The sequence below is a fragment of the Mirounga angustirostris genome, unplaced genomic scaffold (genome assembly GCF_029215605.1).
Source record: "Mirounga angustirostris isolate CCGP_5_RB_7025 unplaced genomic scaffold, mMirAng1.0.hap1 SCAF_6, whole genome shotgun sequence".
Classification (NCBI taxonomy): Eukaryota; Metazoa; Chordata; class Mammalia; order Carnivora; family Phocidae; genus Mirounga; species Mirounga angustirostris.
This window is the reverse complement of record NW_026991714.1, coordinates 108,139,410-108,158,748: the sequence shown is the minus strand read 5'-3', so window position 1 is coordinate 108,158,748 and position 19,339 is coordinate 108,139,410. Positions and strand designations below refer to the sequence as shown.

Here is a 19,339-nt window from a genome sequence, read left to right as displayed (position 1 = left end):
TCCTGTCCATCTTCATAACTGAATATACTGGAACATTACTGGGAGAGTGGAGAAACTCACTCACTTGCCTCCATGGGAAGCCAGTGTGCCCACCCTGTGATTAAAACACACTCCTTGAGGAGCTGGAGGAACTTGTCTTGGGAGGACAGATGTGTGTGTACACAGATGATTCTCAGACTGGATGACAGGTGCTGTGTGAGTTGCTTAGAGAAGGAGGATTTCCTTTGCATTGCTTGGGAAGGCTCAGGGAATGAGAGATGACCTACATTTTGCAGATGAGATAAATCTAAGCTGGGAGATAGTGAGGAATAATTATGTGCAAAAGTCTTGGAGATGGAAGTGTGCAAGGTATGACTGGCAGAATGGCAGAATGTTCAGTGTAGTTAGAGCCCGGGATATGCTGGAGGCAGAAGAGATGTCTGGAGGTACCTGAGAAGAAATTGGGGCCAAAGTGTGAGGAGCTTCATATGCTATTCTTTGATGGTTGAATTTTTTTTTTTTTTATCCTTTGTCCTTGGAGATTCATGGACTTTTGTGTTTTTTTGAGGTAGAGTATTGTGATGTTTTCTAAAACTGACCCTCATGGCTTGGGAGGAACATCTGAATCATTAAGATAATGACTCTGGAATCACGAGTTGGATATGCATCCCATGTTCACCATGTTGACTTATAAGCTCTTTGTGCCTGGGCTTCCTCATCTACACAGCAGGGGTAATGACAGTGATTTATTACCCACGTTGTGAGGATCGAGTGAGACATGCACTGCTTGGCATGTAGCCATCTCACAATAATGACGGTATCCCTTTTTCTGACTTTTCTTTTTCATTGTTTTTTGTTTGTTTAGTTCCTGTATCATTTATTTCTGCTCTAATCTTTGTTATTTCCTTCCCTTTGCTGGTTTGGGGTTTTGTTTGTTGTTCTTTTCTGACTCTTGGCCTTGAGAGCCATCAGGATTTTGAAAGTACATCTTAGTGGTAGCTGTTGTGACATCTGTGGAGTCTTTTTGGAAACTGTTAGAAGCTTCATGGAGCCAGCTTGCTTGTGTCATCCCTGATGGGAGGTGCCCATGACAGGGTGCAATGCTTTGTTGGCCTCATTGGACTCTACTTTTATTGTGCTTTATTGAACATTCCCTGCATTAATGCAAAAACATTTACCTTTTAGAAGTCAGAGGTGAGAAATGGAGTCGATATATCTTCAGAAGTGCCTTGGGACATGTCTAACTCAAGGTCTTGCAGAAGTGGCAAGAATTCGCCCAGTGGATCCAATAGAATATTTAGCATTGTGGATTTACAAATATAAGGAAAATGTGACCACGGAGCAACTGGTAAGTAGGGATCTTGTTTTAGAAAATTAGAAGCATAGGGGCACCTGGGTGGCTCAGTCGTTAAGCATCTGCCTTCAGCTCAGGTCATGATCCCAGGGTCCTGGGATCGAGGCCCGCATCAGGCTCTCTGCTCCGCGGGAAGCCTGCTTCTCCCTCTCCCACTCCCCCTGCTTGTGTTCCCTCTCTCGCTTTGTTTCTCTCTGTTAAATAAATAAATAAAATCTTAAAAAAAAAGAAAAAAGAAAATTAGAAGCGTAAAATAATTGTTTCCACTTGTCTGCTTTTTTAAGAAGTTCAATGTTATTTCTATTATAAAAGTAGTACATTTATTATGAAAAACTTGGACAATATGAAAAAACAGAAAGAAGAAAAAAATACTTCACAGAAGACCTCTTTTTAGATTTTTAGGTATTTTCTTCTAATCTTTTTTCTATAGATTTTCTATACATTTGTAGACTTTTTTTTTTACACAATTGTGATCATACCCAGGGTATAATTTTAATTTTATGCTCTTTGTTCAAATAAAACACACATTTCCCCAAATTATTACACATTTTCTAAATGGGGTAGAGTAAAATTTGCTTCCCCTTTCCCTCTTGTTGGTGATTAACATGTTTTCAAGACTGTTTTTATTATAAAATTGTTCTATCTCAAATTAGTCACGTGACATTGTTTTTAAACACTGCTAGAGACAGAAGGAAATGGTCGACTTGGAGCGTGAGAGAGAACTAGCTGTGATAGAGCAGGAAATGATGGAGAGGCTCAAAGCAGAGGAGCTCCTGTTCCAGCAGGTGAGACAAGCACGGGAGTTCAGGGGTGACTGGAGTTAGCGGTGTCCGCCTCAGTGTGGTGCAACCCAAATGTTGAAAAACTCCCTATCTCTAATGAGTTAGGAATGGCTCTCTTACATCTTCTTGTTTCTGTATTTATGTATCTGTGTCTTCTTTGCTGGAGAAACAGCAGCAGTGGGGTGGAAGGAATACCCAGGGAGTGTGCTCTCATGGAGGCCATGGGGAGAGACCCAAGGGGTCAACCATGCCTACTGCTGGTTGAGTGAGAGCAAGACAGTAAAGTGCTCATTCAAGACCACTGGTGACCTTGGAGGGAGCAGTGTGCATGGGGTGGGGTAGAACAGGGGGGATGGTGAGTGCAGGTAATGCTTTCAAGGAGATTTTCAGGGAAGGAGGTTGGTATTTTTTTGGGGGGGGGAGCAGAGGCCAGAGGATGATTGATGTTAAGAGATAGGGAGAGGATGGTCTAGGTACATGTGGATGTATAGGTTTTGTGGCACAAGGTTTAAAACAGTTTCTGTATGACTCTTTCTTCTTTATGAAGTAGGGACTGTGATCATCTTCCAAGAATGAGGTGATAAAGTGGCAGGTATGAGGAGAGTGGGGAGGGTTTGAAATGGTAACTTTGAAGAATGGTAGAGTTGACCGGGAAACTTAGCTTTACTTGGTAGCATTGAGTACCCTGTCAGAGTTAGAGACCAGACATTTATAATGTTGCCATTTGGTCTGGTTTTACGATTCTGTGATTTTCTCCACTTAGGCCTAGAGATTTGAGTGACGATGTGGAAGGGGCAGAACTTTTGATTGAAGTAGGTTTGGGGTAGCAAGATTGGGGAGCTGAAGATATGGGTAAGAGAATGGTTTCAGGGATGAGTCATGGATTGTAAACTAGATAGGGAAAGTTCCAGAGTGGCTTTTGGACTAATTTATTTTATGGAGAGCTTCTGAAATTTGTTATCCCTTTCATTCTACCACATAGTCTCGACTCAAATCTATACACTTGTAAAAGGGAAAGAAGCCTGTTATTTGGGTGTGTGGATAAAAAGGAAAATATAGACATGGCAAATAGCTTCTCTGCCTAACCTCTCATCCCTGACACTGGGGTAGAACTTTTTAGGCACCCGAGATGGATATGGCTGTTGAAAACTTTACTGCTCCTGAATCTTCATTTTTCAATTGTTTGGTTTATTCTTATGGGGAGGTTGCAGAGTATTGAGCTGGGTGTCAAACAATCATCCAAATGGGTGAGCGTCTGCTGCAGAATTGCCCCAACTTTGAGTGAGAATCTGCCCTTCCTCTTATAGCTTCTACAGCTGGTATCTGTCCCCTGTCAGAATGAGGAGAACTCAGCAGTTCTTCCCTAAGACAATTCCATCACAAATGTGGGGGTACTTGACTTTCTTTGGCTCATCTACTTTATCTTACTTAGGTAAAATTTGGCAATAGTAGAAATCAAGCACTTCTCTAGCTGTATTGTGTTGATCAGTATGAAGGGATCCCCTGGGCACTGAACCCTGAGCATTGGCTCCAGAGTGGAAGATGGCAATAACAGGCTGCAGAAGATTTTATGACCCATTAAAGAAACAGTGTAGTGGCCAGAAATAGATGAGAGAAGGAGAAAGGGACCTGTGGAGAGAAGGTCCACTGGAGAAGAGCTTAAGAGAGAGTGAGCCAGAGATGCAAAGAGACAGGTGTTCTGAGCCCACCATTGAGTCAAGTGAGCTGGGGTGTCAGGACTCTGGTCCCCTGCCTGTTGTTCTCACAGTCAGTACCATTGACTTGAAATTCCTTGAAAGTTTAGTCAGTCTCTAGTAAGCCCAGGGCCCTGTGAACAGAGAAGTACTTTGACTGCCATTTTCTACCTAAGAGCTCACTGAGCAAGTAAAAGCTTTTTGGTTTGTTTGTTTGATTTGTTGGAGTATATTTCTAATGGTTTTACTCCTGTGTGAAGAAAGGAATTGAGCTTTGAAATTCTCCTGAAAATGTTAAGAAACTGGTTCTGTTGACCAATGTGGTTGGTATTTAACAACTGCATTTTGCAGTGCTGTTGAGAGATTAGTCATTTCACTTCCTCCACCAGTTTCTGAAAAGTGGATCGAATGCTATGTTCTTTCACTTCAACGATCTACCCCATCACTTTTATCCCAGTGTGGATAATACAGGGTTACCAAGAAATTCCCTTTAACAACCTTCTGTAAATAAATAGTAACCACTGTTTATTATCTCTTTATTTATAAAAATATATTATTTTTTTAAAATGCATTTGCAAGACATACTGGGACATGTATGTATTATGGTATATTATGTAGATATAGCAAGAGAGAACAAATTTCCACAAAAGTTTACATCGATGAAATAAAAATTTTTTAAAAATAATAATTGACTACAATTTTCCTTTTAGAATATAGGCTTACTTCTGAGGAGAATTAAATTATTTTTTTAGAGATAACATTTCATTTAGTTGGAGTTCAAAACGTTCCCTATCATCAAAATTGATTGAAAACATTTATCTGTTAATGCTGATCTGTAATGAGATTTTAGTATTTCCTCTTTGAAAATAGCTGAGAGGTTAGTCCTGCCAAATGCTGATATCAGTCCATGTGCATATAATTTTGACCATATTTATCTCTTGGAATGCATATGTAGAATTCTATTAGATTTTTATCTTGTTTTGCCTTTTGGCATGTCATTACCTTGTAGATTAATTACTTCCAGTTGAAGGTTGGTAAAAGCTTCTCAATTACCCAGTTAACTGGATTTGGGGATATGGAAATTTCCTTTGCACTGAAATCAAGGCCACAAAATACTCTGGGCCTATAGTTTGAACTTGGGAAATATACCTGCTGCAGATTTGTGTGGGAATGGGGGGGATCTAGTTTCTTGTTTTAGGTTTTGACCACATGGGAAGTGTATAAAGCAGCTTGACATGGTGATTCAAACATTGGTTGTTGAAATGGCTTTCCCCAGGTGTTAAGTTTTACGTTTAAGTGCTATTTGCCTTGTAAGTTTAGTTTGAATTGACTTAAAAATATTATTAAGTCTGCAGCAAAGCTTATTTCCAAAGCCATTTAAGGTTTGATAATAGTGATTGAGAATGATTCTCCTCATTCCGAAAAATTTCAGTCTTGGTCCTGAGCCCCACAATGCACAGTAACATGTCAGCACTGTGAAGCCATAGGCAACCGCTGTGTGCTGGGGTAAGCCAAGATTTATGCAGTTTCTATTTCTGACGAAAATCCACAGAACTGATGATGGTTGCATTCGTAAGAATGAATGAAGGACACTGTCGGGACTGCTGGCTCAATAGCACATGATAGATTCAAGCATTTTCTGCAGAGCACCTGCTGTTGAATAATACAATGAATACCCTCAGGCTTTCAACACTGCATTTTCACAAGCTTTGTAAATTTGTCCAACTAAGCCTCTTTCTGTTCCACACACATTTTTTATCACCATTGGTTGTAACACATCTTAGCAGGTTTAACTGCTGGTTGTACTGAATTAATGTTTCTCAACTTCTTTGGAAATATTTCTTGGGGCGCCTTAGTGCCTCAGTCCGACTTTTGATTTCATTCATCTCAGGTCATGATGTCAGGGTTGTGGGATCAAGCCTCGGGTTGGACTCCACGCTGAGCGTGGAGCCAGCATAAGATTCTCTCCCTCCTTCCCCTCCACAGTGCATGCAGGCACTCCCTCTGTTAAAAAAAAAGGAAAGAAAGGGGCGCCTGGGTGGCTCAGTCGTTAAGCATCTGCCTTCGGCTCAGGTCATGATCCCAGGGTCCTGGGATCAAGCCCCGCATCAGGTTCCCTGCTCGGCGGGGAGCCTGCTTCTCCCTCTGCCACTCCCCCTGCTTGTGTTCCCTCTCTTGCTGTCTCTCTCTCTGTCAAATAAATAAATAAATAAATAATCTTAAAAAAAAAAAAAGAAAGAAAGAAGATAAAGAAAATATCTCTTGCCTGTAGTTGTCCCATGAAGACTATTCATAGAGGCTGATCTTTCAGTCACTTCAAACTCAGCATTAATACCAGTAAACAACAACAACTGAACAGTGTTGGGAACATTTGTCTACCCATCAAGAGCCAAGGAAAATTGCTCAAAATAATTTGCCTTGTTTTTAATTGACTGTTGATGTTGCTCCCAGTGTCATCAACTCTTTGAGCAACTGTTTTCGCCAAAAGGCTAATAATCTTAATTTAAGTTTATTTTTTTCGGGAACACTGAAATCAAACATGTTTTAATTAAATCACCATTGGGAAATGAACTTCTTTGCTTGGCTAACAAATGAGCCACTTGGAAACTTGCTTTCGTTGCAGCCTCATTTTTATTTTTAATTTTTGTGAAGAAATTTTACTATGATGAAATAATTCTGTTTAAAATATTCTAATATGTCTGACCTTTGTTTTCATGTGAGTTGAGAATACTGTGATGGTAAGTGTTTAGTCTGGTAATATTGATGTTTATTGCATTCTTTTAGTAAAGTATTCTTGCTTAATAAACACCATACTTTGCCGTTTAATTTGGTAATAAAATACTCTCCACTGTATCTTAAAGGGGCACCATTCAAAGTCCACTTCTTCTCTTGTTATGGCATGATGGGTACACACCAATTTAAAAACTGTCATGGTGTAGGGATACCGTGGCACTCCAAGAACTACTGAGATAAAACAATGTCACTGTGATTTGTAGCACGCTGAGCAACAAAGGGATGAGAGCACCATCTATGGTCCCTGTTGCAACCACTCAGCTGTACTATTGTGCAAAAACAGTCACAGGCAACAAATAAGCAAATGAACATGATGGTGTTTCAATAAGACTTCATTTATAGGCACCGAAATTTGAATTTTTTATAGTGTCAGGAATACTATTATTCTTTCAATATTTTTCAACCATTTGAAAGAGTAATACCTCTCCTAGCTTATGGGCTGTACAAATACCGGATTGGGTCAGATTTGGCCCACAGAATTTAGTTTGCTGACCCTTATTCTAGTGTGGCATGTATGTTGAGTTGGGACCAGTATATTTTTGATTATCTATAGTTTCGCATAATATACTTAAGATTTTCTCATGCACTCTTCTGCAACTAAGGTTTGGCTCTTTGAACACCCATCTATGCTTGAAAGGATTTTATCTAAAAAAAAAAAGTACTGCAATCTCATTTGTTGCTTCAAGAAGAACAGAGAAAATAACTTGATTTTATACAAATTGTGCTTTGCTACCAATTAGCGGTTAAAGAAGCTTCCTTTTTTATGTTAGACTTCAGGAAATATTTGTAAAAGCTAAAATATTAGGCGGCTGTGATCATTTGTTCTTGTAAGCTTCTGAAATTTAGGTAGGTATAAACTTGATTATCCGGGGACATTTCAGAGTGATTAGAGTTAATTCCTTGCAGTTGATCTGATGCTAATATGACTTATTTATTTCTGAATATTCAGCAACAGCTGGAGTTCCAGCTGGAGTTGGAAATGCAAGAGAAAGAGAGACAAAGAATAGAAGAACTACAGACAGCTCAAGAACAATTAGAGACGGTAATTTGAAGTTTTATAAAAAAAAGAAAGAAAAAGTCTGTTTTATTTAAAACCTCATAGAACCCTCAAAGTATTTCTTGCAGCTGTTATAACGTGGGATTCAGAGACGTGCCACCCACTAGCTGCGTGGCTGAGACAAGTCTTACAACTTTTTCAACCTCAGTTTGCCTTTTTGAAAAAGAGGGATAACAGTGTAATATATTACTAACAGTCTCTCACTGGTTTGTTGTAAGGATCAGCTACGGTCATATGTGTAAAACTGCTCTGCAACCTTCCAATCCAGGCACAGCTGTTTGTAACTGGGGTAGCAGGTGTGCAAGGTTAAGTTCTTTGCAATAGTGAGGGTATTTGGCTTAACCGGCCGAGCCACCCAGGCGCCCCCCAGCCGGTCGGTCTCTCTTGTTCATATGTGACTCCTCTTTTATTCCATAATTAAGATTAAAAACAGAAGTAGGTTTTATAAAATATGGGTATTCATGGCTTAGACGAGAACATCATTATGTAAAGCACTTTTTTAAAATGAGATTCTTAAAAAGAGAAATTCAAAGCCATATACATAGTTTAAAAAAACATGTAGTTAACAAAAACAGGGGTGTCGAGCTTATCTTAGTCGGAGTGCGGTAGGGTGTGCTAAGATATACACGCATGCGCATATGCCCATAAATCCATGGAGATATAGACCCCCTTTCTCTTCAGCGAAGATTCAGTGATGTAAAATGAGAGAAGAAAGGTTTCTGTTTTGTCACTTGTCACATTGGCTAATAATTTGGCTTCAGGTTTAACGTTTCAGATCATTTCATTTTTTAAGGCGTTGTGTTTAATTATAAATAAAACATAGCTTTCTATTAGTAGCGAGTGTTAAATGAGACTGCGAGTTGCAGTTTTGTACTAAATGTATCACATCACCCCTTTAAGAGTGATGACCTATTTGCTGTTAAATTGATCACAGCATTATGTAAAAATAAGACTTCTTGAAAATAAAACATGGAATCAAAACGGAAAGTGTGTTCAAATATTTTTCTTCATTTTTATATATTATAGGAGATGAGAATGAATATAGAAAATATAGCTAAGAGTGAAGATAGTTCACATTCAGAGGTGAGAAGGAAAAGTTATTCTGTGTTAAGTGAAATGAATGAGTGTCCTAGAAGGCAAAGCTTAACATTGATGCATTAGTAGCTAAACTTTTTATAAGGAAATTATCAAAATTGATAGTCCAAGTGTGTGTTCTCGTAACAAAAATTCACAAGTACGATGTGCTTTAAAGCAATATCTCAAAGTGGATAAAAATGAGACATTCGGTTTCTGTTTGTATTTTTAAAAACCAGAATGTCATGAGATATTCATTGACCATATGTTTACTTACAATGATATATCTTAGATTTCTTACTGTACTTTTTAATTAAGTTTTAGCATTTATTTCTAGAATTCTCTATTAACAGGTAGTGGTGCATTCTGTTAACGTTGAATTTTGATGTTATAATTCAGACATTTCTTAGCGAAATCAAAAGAAAATTAATGTCTTACTTTTGAACTTGTTTAAAATTAGAAATGAATTTTAACAATTGTAGGATGTAACATCAGACTCAGGCAAAACACTAGCTGAAATTAGTGATCGATATGGGGCACCTAACCTGAGCAGAGTGGAAGAACTTGATGAGCCGATACTATCTGATGTAAGTATCTTCAAGAAAGTGGTTGGCAAAAAACAGATTTTCTTTTGGACTTTGGGAACGCCTAGTGCATAGGAGGCCAGGGTTGGTTGGCAAATGGGCCCTTAGCGTCAGAGAAAGAAAATCAGTTCCCTGGGTGCTGACCATCTATTCCTGATGGGCCTTCTGCCCTTTGGTGAGCGTGTGCTGCCAGCCACAAGGGTCAGGGTGGGTACATATCTGGCTCCTTGCAAATGTGTCAGCACTGATGGGAGAGGAGCTGGTCACAGTGTGCCCTTGGGCAGAAGGTGATTTATATATTTTGGGCTTAGGCTTTGAAAATCTCAAAATTTCTTCAAAATATATATTTAAAATCCTTTGGTGAAATACATAATCTTTAAGTTAAATTTCCGGGGTGGGGGTGGGACAGCTAATTGATTCTTGGTGGCAAACACTAGAACCAGATAAGTATCCTAATGAAAGTGCATGCTTTTACAGTATACAAGTACATTTGCTTGATTAATAAACATACAGTGTTTTCTATGTACCAGGCACTGTGCCTGATGCTGTTGTGCATAAAACACATAGTTATTTACCTTGTCTGGGGGACGGGGGGCGGGGGGGGCAGACAATCGGACAAGCAATTAATAGTCATTGCTAGAGTGATCAAGTGATTTATCAGCCAGAGAAGTAGGTTTTGAGAGTGAACAGGGGAGCTGTTAATAACTAAGCCAGATCTGCGGGTATACACCAGGACTGTCTGGGCTGAGGGTATATTTAGTGACCTAACCATGTGCACTGACAAAGTGGGGTAGCCAGCCCACTGGAGGAGCCCTATCAGGGAAGGCTTCCTGTAGGAAGCTGGTGACTGGTTGCTGGGGGTGGGAGGGGGAGGGTCTGAGAGCACAGCCAGTATGAGATCCCCTACCCAGGGCAGAGTGGGGAGTGTGAGGCAGTGAGGGAGGGGAGGCCAGGCAGGGGAGGGAGCAGGAACAGGCCATAAAATGCTTGGTAATTTGTGCCCAGATGAGTATGTAGATTTTATCCTAAAGCAGTGGAGGCTGATGCAATCAGCAATCAGCATTTTAGAAAGGCCAGCACAGAGGGAAGGATGGAGAGAGAGATGTGAGGACACCGGTTAGGAGGCCAGTGCAGTAATCCAGATTGAGATGGCATTGGCGGGCTGTCTAGAAGGGGGTGCTGAAAGGGCTTGGTGCTAATCAGTGAGTAGAGACGTTTTTATTAAAAGTCGGTGTTTTGGTACCATGCAGGGAGCTAGCGAATACCAGTGAACAGAACAGATGGGGTCCCTGCCCTCTGGGGGCTCGGGCTGGGGGACAGGTGCACTGAGAGGAGGGGCCTGGCCTGGATGAGTCTTCCTGAGGAAACAATGCTTGAGGAGTTAGCCTGAGCTAAGCGCAGCAGATGGAAGAGAGCAAGATGCTGTCAAGGAGCTGGCGTAGTTGAGCTCTATGGCTGGGTTGCACGAGCTGGGAGGTTGTGTGGCTCGAAGCTGGAGAGGTGGCTATAGGCCACATTACACTGTGCTCTGTATGTCAAGGGCAACAGGAGTTACTGAAAGGGTCTATGTAAGGACTGGAGAGGTGATTTTAGAGGAGGGAGAGAGGATTTGAGTGGGCAGGTGTGGAAAGGGGAGACCCCTTAGGAGGTTTTACGGTGGTCCAGCTGCAGGATGACCGACCAGGGCTAGGACCAGGGTATAGACAGCAGAGATGGGGAGAACCAGGTGGATTCGATATTGGCTGGGAGGATGAGGGACAGAAGGAAGTCAAGGGGAATGCCCAGATTTCTGCCATGGGCAACTGGACTATAAGAGCTTAATCATTTGTTGAGTTGAGGAAAGTAAGAAGAGGAAGTAGGTTTTGTGAAAATGATGGCTTCATTTGTGGACATGTTGAATTTCAGGTGACCCTGAGACAAGCAGATATAATTGGCTAAAGACCAGTTGATGTGGGATACCAGTCCAGACGACAGGAGAAAGGTCCAGGCAGGAGATGGAAAGGCAGCAGTTAGGGGCTATGTGCTACATGGGGCTAGGAGAGGCAGGGAGTAAGGTACCTAGGAGAGCGTGCAGCCTGTGCAGGATGAGGTTCCAGCGAATGCATTAGAAATTCCATCATTTAAGGGGTGGATCCAGGAAGAAGACCCCATGCCAGAAGGATAACAATAAGAAAGGGGAGCAAGAGAAGTAGAAGAAAGGATGGGTTAATAAATGCTTGAGAAGGGCGCCTGGGTGCCTCAGTCAGTTAAGCGGCTGCCTTCGACCCAGGTCATGATTCCAGGGTCCTGGGATCAAGCCCCACATCAGGCTCCCTGCTCCGCGGGGAGCCTGCTTCTCCCTCTCCCTCTACCTGCCGCTCCCCATGCTTGTACTCTCTTTCTCTAATAAAAAATAAAAAATCTTTAAAAAAAATAAATAAATGCTTAACAACATTTGCTTGGATCTTACTTGAAATAACTTAAAACTATCAAAAAGCTTCATTTACATAGTCACAGCTCTGACTGTATTAAATCGTATTTACTTTTTATTTTGCTTTTAGGTTGCATTAAACATTGATCAAGATTTGTAGGATCAACAAACCTAAGAGCAATAAATGTTTCTGCTTGTTTCAAGTTTCAAAACATGAGGTTCTCAATTGTATTTTTTTCCCCTCTAAAGTCAGCTTTATAAATGGGCTTCATGGGTAGCCTTAAAAGGTTGTTTTGGATTCCCCAATGCAACTGGTTATTCGTAGGATTCCTCTGAGGCAGGAGAGAGAGTTGGCCCAAACAATGGAAAGGGGCAAATGAGAGATGAGCTGAAAAGAATGTGTGCATCTGCGTGAGAACAAAATTGTTGAGGTGAAAGTTCTGGTCTGGGAGGAGTGAAAGGGGCTGCCACTGTGCAGGGCTCAGGAGTGTTCAACTTGCTTTAAATCCTGCCTCCCCCCACCCCACCCGGAAGTGGACCACAAAGATTTCCCCAGGTTGCTAGGCAGCAATACTTTGTAGGACCATTAATCCATGCTTAGTAATGGGGCTGGATGGGGAAGGATGCAAAGTGCTGGGGTAGAGAGAAGCAGCCTCTCTTTGGGAGCAGCCAGTGGGCAAAAGTACTGGTGCTGCTATTGAGGGGAGCTCTCGCTGGACACAGGCCATGCAGGGGGCTTCCTTGAGTGGGCACTGGGTCATCCGTGGGCCCTGGCAGCTCTCCTGGCTCCTCAGAAGTTTCAGGCCCAGCCTTAAACTTTAGGGAGAACATTGCTTCCTTTATAAAATCCTTCCAAATCTAAATCTCTATTATGAATCCTTTCTGTTCTTTAAGAAAGGGTATAGACATGGAGACATAAATGCCAGGAAGAGCCTTCTTAAAAAAATAATAATTTGCTTCTGGTTATGACATACCTTTCCTGAGGCAATGAGAATAGAGCAGCCTAGTTGCTTAAACCAGAAGAGAAAAAGGGGGGGAAATATTGGTTTCATTAAAAAGAAATGTTATCTTGCCTATCAGTTCTGTATGTTTTTTAGAAAAAAGTCCCAGGTGCCCTGGAGAGATGGTTTCTGGGTCAGTCAAGCTATCAGGCACTGTGCCTCCCAGCATGGCTGACCTGTATCCATCTACCTGGGCAGGTGTGTCTAAGGGAGCAAGAGAGCACAGTGTCCCTCAGGCCCTAGGCTATGAGGGCGCCCTCATAGAGGGCTGGGGCTGGAAGGGCAGTCTCAGAGGACCCTTGAGCTCAGCATAGCCCAGGCCAGTCCCATGTTGGGGCTTGACAGCAAGAGTCTGTATTGGCTAGTCACAGGGGGGAGTGCTGTGGTTCTGGGGTAGGGGGTAGTCTTGTTGGAAGTGCTTCCAGCCAGATCTGGGCACAAGAGAGAGGAGGTAGAATGGGGTGAAAAAGGAGATGAAACTTTTTTTCTCAACTTTTCTCTATACCTGGTAATTTTTGATTAGATATGAATTCTATCTTCTTGGGTGTTGGATATTTTTATTCCTATGAATATTTTTGTGCTTTGTTTCTGGATGTCATTAAGGTACTCATAAATAGTTTGATCCTTTCCGGTCTTGCTTTTAAGCTCTGTTAAGTGGTACCAGAAGAGAATGGAGTCTGGGGCTGGTTTTGCCCCACCATCAAGGCAACACTCTCTGGGTGTACTACCCAATGTTGAGTGAACTATGAGAATTTTCACTTCAGTTGTGGAAAGATACACTTATTTTTTTTTAATTTTATTTTTGAGCCAGTTTATTGAGGTAGGATTGACAGCAAGGGAAATTATTCCCAGCTCTCTTCAAGCCATGGGTACACCCTCTAATTGTTTCAGAGGTTCTTAGCTTATCCTTTCCTCATACCCATGTGTTTGTTACTCAGCTGATGACTTGGGGTGGGGGGGGACCCTCCGGAGGTATCCCTGGACTCCCAGCTCTTTCTCCTTATTCAAGGAGACCACCGGTCTTCCTGTATGTTCTCCTCCCCTGCGATATAACTTGGCAACACTCACAAGGCTGTGCACTGGCCCAGCTATAGGGAACACTCTGTTTCCCATTCCTCAGAGCTCACTGTCATTTGCTGTCTTAGGTTTGCTGTCCTAAGAGCTGTTGTCTCATGTGTTTGTGCTGGTTTTTCATTGTTTCACATATGAGGGCAAGTCCTGCCCCTGTTAGTCCACCTTTGCCTGAAACCAAAGTTCAAATGCCACAGAATTTTTCTCATAAAAATAACTGTTCGTCTTTGCTTTCTCCACTTTCCTAATTTGGTGAAATGTAACATGATTACTTTCTGAGAAGAATTTGGGGGTATATAATGACCTCTATCTCTTAACTTGTTTGGAACCAGGCAGAATGGGCCAAATGGGAATCAAAGAATCAACTTTACAAACGCTAAAACTACATCAGAGGATGTACTTCGGACACCAGGCCGAAGCTCAGTATCCTATTCCTTCTGGCTAGTTTGAAGAAAAGCAGCTGGAGAAATATCATTCTCTCTGGGTCAGCTGGAGAGCCTGCCCGATCTGCTTCTCACATCGGGGACAGGAGCACGGTGGGGCTGTGGCCAGTTCTGACCCCTGAGGCTTTCAGGAGCAAGAGTTCAGAGGCCAGGTTTACCCCTGACCCATTCATCCTTCTCTTGGGAGAAGGAAGAAAATGTGCAGCAGGCGCCTGACTTCCTCTTCGGCCACACACTTCTCTCCTGAGAAATGACACCATATCAGTATTATTTTGGCTGAACTAAGTGACGGAAAACCCTGGCTGGAAACAGGCTGATAACAATGATCCATTGTCTCCCATGAGAAGTCCAGAGAATGGGCAGGCCCGGCTCCCTCTCTCTTGGTTCTGCCTTTCTGCTCTCTATTGGTTTCATCCCCAGGCTGTTCCTAGTGCGGCTGCAGTAAATAATTCCAGGTACCATATTCAGACATGATGGCATCTTGTGGAAGAAGAGGGGAGAGTATTCCTGGTGTTTTTATTTATATTCCTAGATATTCCCTGGCAGCCTTGCCTTCCTGTCTCACTGATTATGATTGCATTCTACACTTATCCCCAATTTCATTGACATTGAAGATAAGGAATCACCTTCTGAAGTACTTACACTGTCATCATCTTACTGATTCATTGGTTTATGGTTCATTTATTTTCAATCCATGTCAAAGAGTCACATGTAGTTACCAGCGTGGGGCTAGTGAGGCACCCAGGGTACCAAATGTAAGTGCTGACTCTGTAGTTAATCCAAACCTGAGGGTGAGTGCCTCTTAATTTTTGCTGCCGAGGCACCCTGTTTGCCTTACCCTGGTCTTGGCACTGCCATTTACTATGGGAAATAGGATAGGGCGTGACCTTTGCCTTGCAGAGTTTTTGTGTACTTGGCAAGCACAGCTTGTGTGCACATCTAATAGGCACTAAATAGAAGTACAAATAGAAGCTAAGAATTTAGAGACAGTTATGATTTGAGCAGCTCCATGAAAGGGAGAGCATTTCAAAAGGAACTTTGAAGGAGAGGTGAGTTTTGAATGTGTGAAAACCCAAGGAAATGTGAAGGAAACCAGGCCAAAGAGAGATGGCTAGGAACCAGATTGGGGAGGGCCTGGACACCAGCCTCCAAGGTCTGGACTTGAGACCAGGGAACGATGTGGGGGAAGAGACCCAGGATGGCTTTGAGAACTTTTCACAAGTTTCCATTAAGGATCTGGAGGTGAAATTCCGATCGTGTGGTTAAGGGCGTGGATTTTGGTAATGAAGAGAAGGAGACTGAGGTTATCTTTTGGAGACATTTGGTGATGGAGAGAGAGTGACCTGAGGATGTAGCAGGGTTGAGCAGGGATTCTCTTCATGGGAGAGGTGAGGTTCTGCTTGTGCTCTGGCAATAGGAGAATTGATGAACCAAGAAGTAGAGAATGAAGGTGTGGCTCAGGAGGGTTCGAGCAGGGGTCCAAGGAGTATTAGGCGTGAGACAAAACTCACATGGGGAGGAGAGCACTTTCAAAATGATGTCTTCTTCCAGGAGGGAGAAAATGTAGAGAAAGACATTTTAAGCAAAAAGGATGAACATTTGAGATAGCCAAGCAGTGCAGAGTTTACATGCTCTCCGTCTGATCCTTTTCGTAAAGAAGGAGAGAAGGGCAGAGGTTGGTCAGGGAGTTGAGTGAGGATGCATTGAAAACTTATGCTAGGGGAATGGACCACTAAAATGACCTTCGGACAACTCTGTGGGCCCACTGCAAGCTCACTCATTCCACAAACACTTGATGGATGCGTACTGTGTGTCAGTTTCCTAATCTGGACAATAAGTACTAGTGCCTGCCTCTTAGCATCGTTCTGCAGATGAAATGACGTAATTCATGGAAAGCTTATTCAGCAGTGCCTCGCACTTAGTAAGCACTCAACAGGGAGGGAAGTGATTGCTCTGCTGTCTTATGTGCCAGGTACTGTGATGGTAAGTGGAATCTTCATCAGAGTTCTTCAGTCCTGTTCTCTAGTGGCCCATAACAAACTCAGAGGGAGAGTGGGATCCGTAGGTAACAGGAGCACCTTAGAATTGAGGATTGGTAGACCATCACAGGACCACGGGGTCTGGGGTCAAGTGTGAGCAGCAGTGCAGTGTGTGGCTCCCGTGCTCGCCATCAGCTGGGTGACAGCACTTGGCTCTAGGCAAGGAGGTGAGCGACCTTGTTCAAAGAGCCAATTCCCAGCCAGGGAACGGTGGGGGGAGGGGAGACTCAAGGTAGGAGAGGAGACAGCAGAGGGGGATAACTCACGGAAGAGGTGTCTGCAAGAGTTTGGCCCAGCCAAGCAGTCAGTCTTTATGAAGGGCTGTGGCCCTAACAAGGAACTTGACTATAAATTAGGAATAGGGTCAATGCCCATTGTCCAGCATAGATACCTACTGTAAGGACTGGGAAAAGACAGAAGGGGGTTTGTGACTGGATGGGAAGGGATCAGGCTCAAAACTGGTGGAGAGGGCAGGGGACCAACGGTGAGTACTTCTTCGTGCCAGAGGCTCTACCGAGATTTCATGGGATTGTGGGTATGAGCCTGGGTTTGAATGTGTGGAGAAACGAAGTTTCAGAAAGGAACTGTTCAGAATTGTTTGCTAATGAGTCTTGGAGCTGGCTTTGTGGCCCAGGGCTGTTTGACATAACTGCTGAATGTATTTGGGTATACTAAGAGCATTGGAAAACAGCCATGTCTAAAATAGAGTTGACTTTATTTTTACTTATGTATTTATTCATGCATTTATTTTTGAGAGAGAGAGCATGCTCAAGCAGAGGGAGGGGCAGAAAGAGATTCCCAAGCAGGCCCCATGCTCAGCACAGAGCCTGACGTGGGGCTCAATCCCACAACCCTGAAATCATGACCTGAGCCAAAATCAAGAGTCAGACGCTCAACTGACTGAGCCATCCAGGCACCTGATTTTATTTTTTTAGAAGCTTTTCCCCCTCCTCAGTTCTTTAGTATGATAGGTATCTTCATTATTGTCCAAGTGCCCAATCTATACTGTGGGAGTCATCCTTGACCCTTCTGCGGTTATCATACTTCGAGCCCAATACAGGGAGCCTGGTATTTGCTCCTTTTTCTCTCATGTTCCAAAGCCACAGGTAGTAGGTTTCTTAGCTAGTCACTTTGCTGGTGTCACTGTTTCCACTAACTTGTCAAAATATAAGAGATCATCTTATATAACACATTATTCAGAATCATACACCAGCTACCTCCAGACTAAAGATTATAAGGGCTTATCCCAACTGCAATCAATGGCCACTCACCCTTTACCTAATTCTTCTCATTTCAACAAATCCCTCTGAGCTGGCTTCCCTCTGAGGACTTAGCTAGTTTCTGAGAGCACAACCCAGACTGAGAGGTGGTCAATGCCTTTGAGAATCACTCTTGCAGGTGGTGAGCAAGGATACAGGCAAGAGCGTAAATAAGGATGGAAGTTTGGTAGGTAGTGCTATTCACTTTTTACATAGAAGTCACTTAGAGCTTCATGGAAGTGAAAGACTCAGAACAAAATGCACCCACAAAAGAGCAAAGGTATAGAATTGATGGTGGGTGGGGAGGGCAAATGGGAGCAGATCAATGAAGATGGGAATGCCTGCAGGAAGCTTAAAGAAGAGTAGGTCTGGGCAGGGATACAGTGAGAGGGAGGTTCAGGAAAGTCCGTCTGGACGCGGTCATGAAGCACATTAAATCCCAAGCTCAGAAGTCTCGACCGTGTCTGCTGATGACAGGAATGGAAATGAGATCTGTGTGTGGAACAGCTTTGCTGGGAACAGGGGAGAGGAAGTGGCGTTCTGTCACAAAGAGAGGTCTTAAGATGATTTAGTTGATGGGATTTAGGATGCTTTAGGCTTAGGACGCTCTTGTCCTAGTCTAGGGCTAAGGTAATGAAGCCTTAATGAGCCTGGATTGTGGCAGTGGAAAATCATTCTGTGAACATTTATTATGTATCTACTATGTGCCAAGAACTGTACTAGGTTCTGACAGGGAACACGAGTGTGAGCAATGGTTCTGCTCTAAATCATTCCACAGTTTAGTAGGGGATGTCGGGAAAATTAATGATGGGTGGAGCACATTCCAGAGGGGGACTTGGAAGCTGATTGGATGGGTGTGGGGGGCGTAGGAAGAGCCTGGATCTGGAACCTTGGTGGCGCCATTGACGGCTGGGGTCATCAGGCAGAGGTGCAGGTGTGTTCTAGGGAGGGGCGCCTGGCCAGCTGGGTGTGTAGCTTGGAGCTCCTTTCTGCTGGCATCACTGACCCAGAGTGTGGTGGCAGGGTGGGGACCCTTGTTTGGGAGACACTAGAAGTGACATAATTGATACATTTTTCAAGAGACCAGAGTCTGAGCCACATAATTAACATGTACACTATAGTGTCATGTTCCAAAGTGTCATTAAAAATATTTAAGTGTGAAAAAAAAAATTCAAGTGTGGACCCCTGAGAACACAAATCAAAACAAAAGCACAAACTTTTAAAATTGTGTGAAAGCTTAATTAAACCAAGAATTCAGAGATTAGTAGTACATTGAATCAAGTTTGTTTCTAATTGTGTTTTGTAACTTTCTGCTACCACTAGATGTCACAAAGATTCAGTTGTTGTTTTTTTTTAAAGATTTTTATTTATTTATTTATTTATTTGAGAGAGAGGATGAGAGGAGAGAGAGAGAGCACATGAGAGGGGGGAGGGTCAGAGGGAGAAGCAGACTCCCCGCCGAGCAGGGAGCCCGATGCGGGACTCGATCCAGGGACTCCAGGATCATGACCTGAGCTGAAGGCAGTTGCTTAACCAACTGAGCCACCCAGGCGCCCACAAAGATTCAGTTTTTAAAAGCCCTACCCCTTGAGGCTTTAAAAGACTTCTTTTTGTACAGAAATAAGATTTTCTAGTATTCACAAGTATAGTGAACTTCAAACTTTAAAATTAGTATTATGAAATACTCTAAATATGCACAAGAGTACACAGAATAATATAAGCAATATCTTTTACTCCAACTCAGATTTAATAAATATTAACCCTTTACCCTATTTGACGGCTTTTTTTAAAAAAAAATA

The 19,339-nt window shown here is 42.7% G+C and overlaps 1 protein-coding gene across 2 annotated transcripts; it reads left to right on the top strand.

The window, feature by feature from the left end:
• Nucleotides 1-1,020: 1,020 nt before the first annotated feature.
• On the top strand, nucleotides 1,021-14,440 carry DYDC1 (DPY30 domain containing 1). 2 transcript variants are annotated; one of them, XM_054508245.2, is made up of 6 exons: nucleotides 1,021-1,327; nucleotides 2,017-2,118; nucleotides 7,552-7,644; nucleotides 8,686-8,742; nucleotides 9,216-9,320; nucleotides 11,858-14,440. In XM_054508245.2, the coding sequence occupies exons 1-6, from the start codon at nucleotides 1,181-1,183 to the stop codon at nucleotides 11,885-11,887; spliced, it is 534 nt and encodes a 177-aa protein (XP_054364220.1). In that variant the 5' UTR covers nucleotides 1,021-1,180; the 3' UTR covers nucleotides 11,888-14,440. The 2 variants fall into 2 exon arrangements, with proteins under 2 accessions (XP_054364220.1, XP_045734165.1); XM_045878209.3 differs by lacking the exon at nucleotides 11,858-14,440 and having other exon boundaries at nucleotides 9,216-9,778.
• The last annotated feature ends 4,899 nt before the right edge of the window (nucleotides 14,441-19,339 follow it).

What these genes read in the sequence shown, in the direction of transcription:
- DYDC1 (XM_045878209.3), top strand. Translation starts at nt 1,181, where the DNA reads ATGGAGTCGATATATCTTCAGAAGTGCCTTGGGACATGTCTAACTCAA. An exon ending in ATGTGACCACGGAGCAACTG is followed by an intron (nt 1,328 to 2,016) that starts GTAAGTAGGGAT and finishes AAACACTGCTAG; the next exon opens with AGACAGAAGGAAATGGTCGA. An exon ending in AAGATAGTTCACATTCAGAG is followed by an intron (nt 8,743 to 9,215) that starts GTGAGAAGGAAA and finishes TAACAATTGTAG; the next exon opens with GATGTAACATCAGACTCAGG.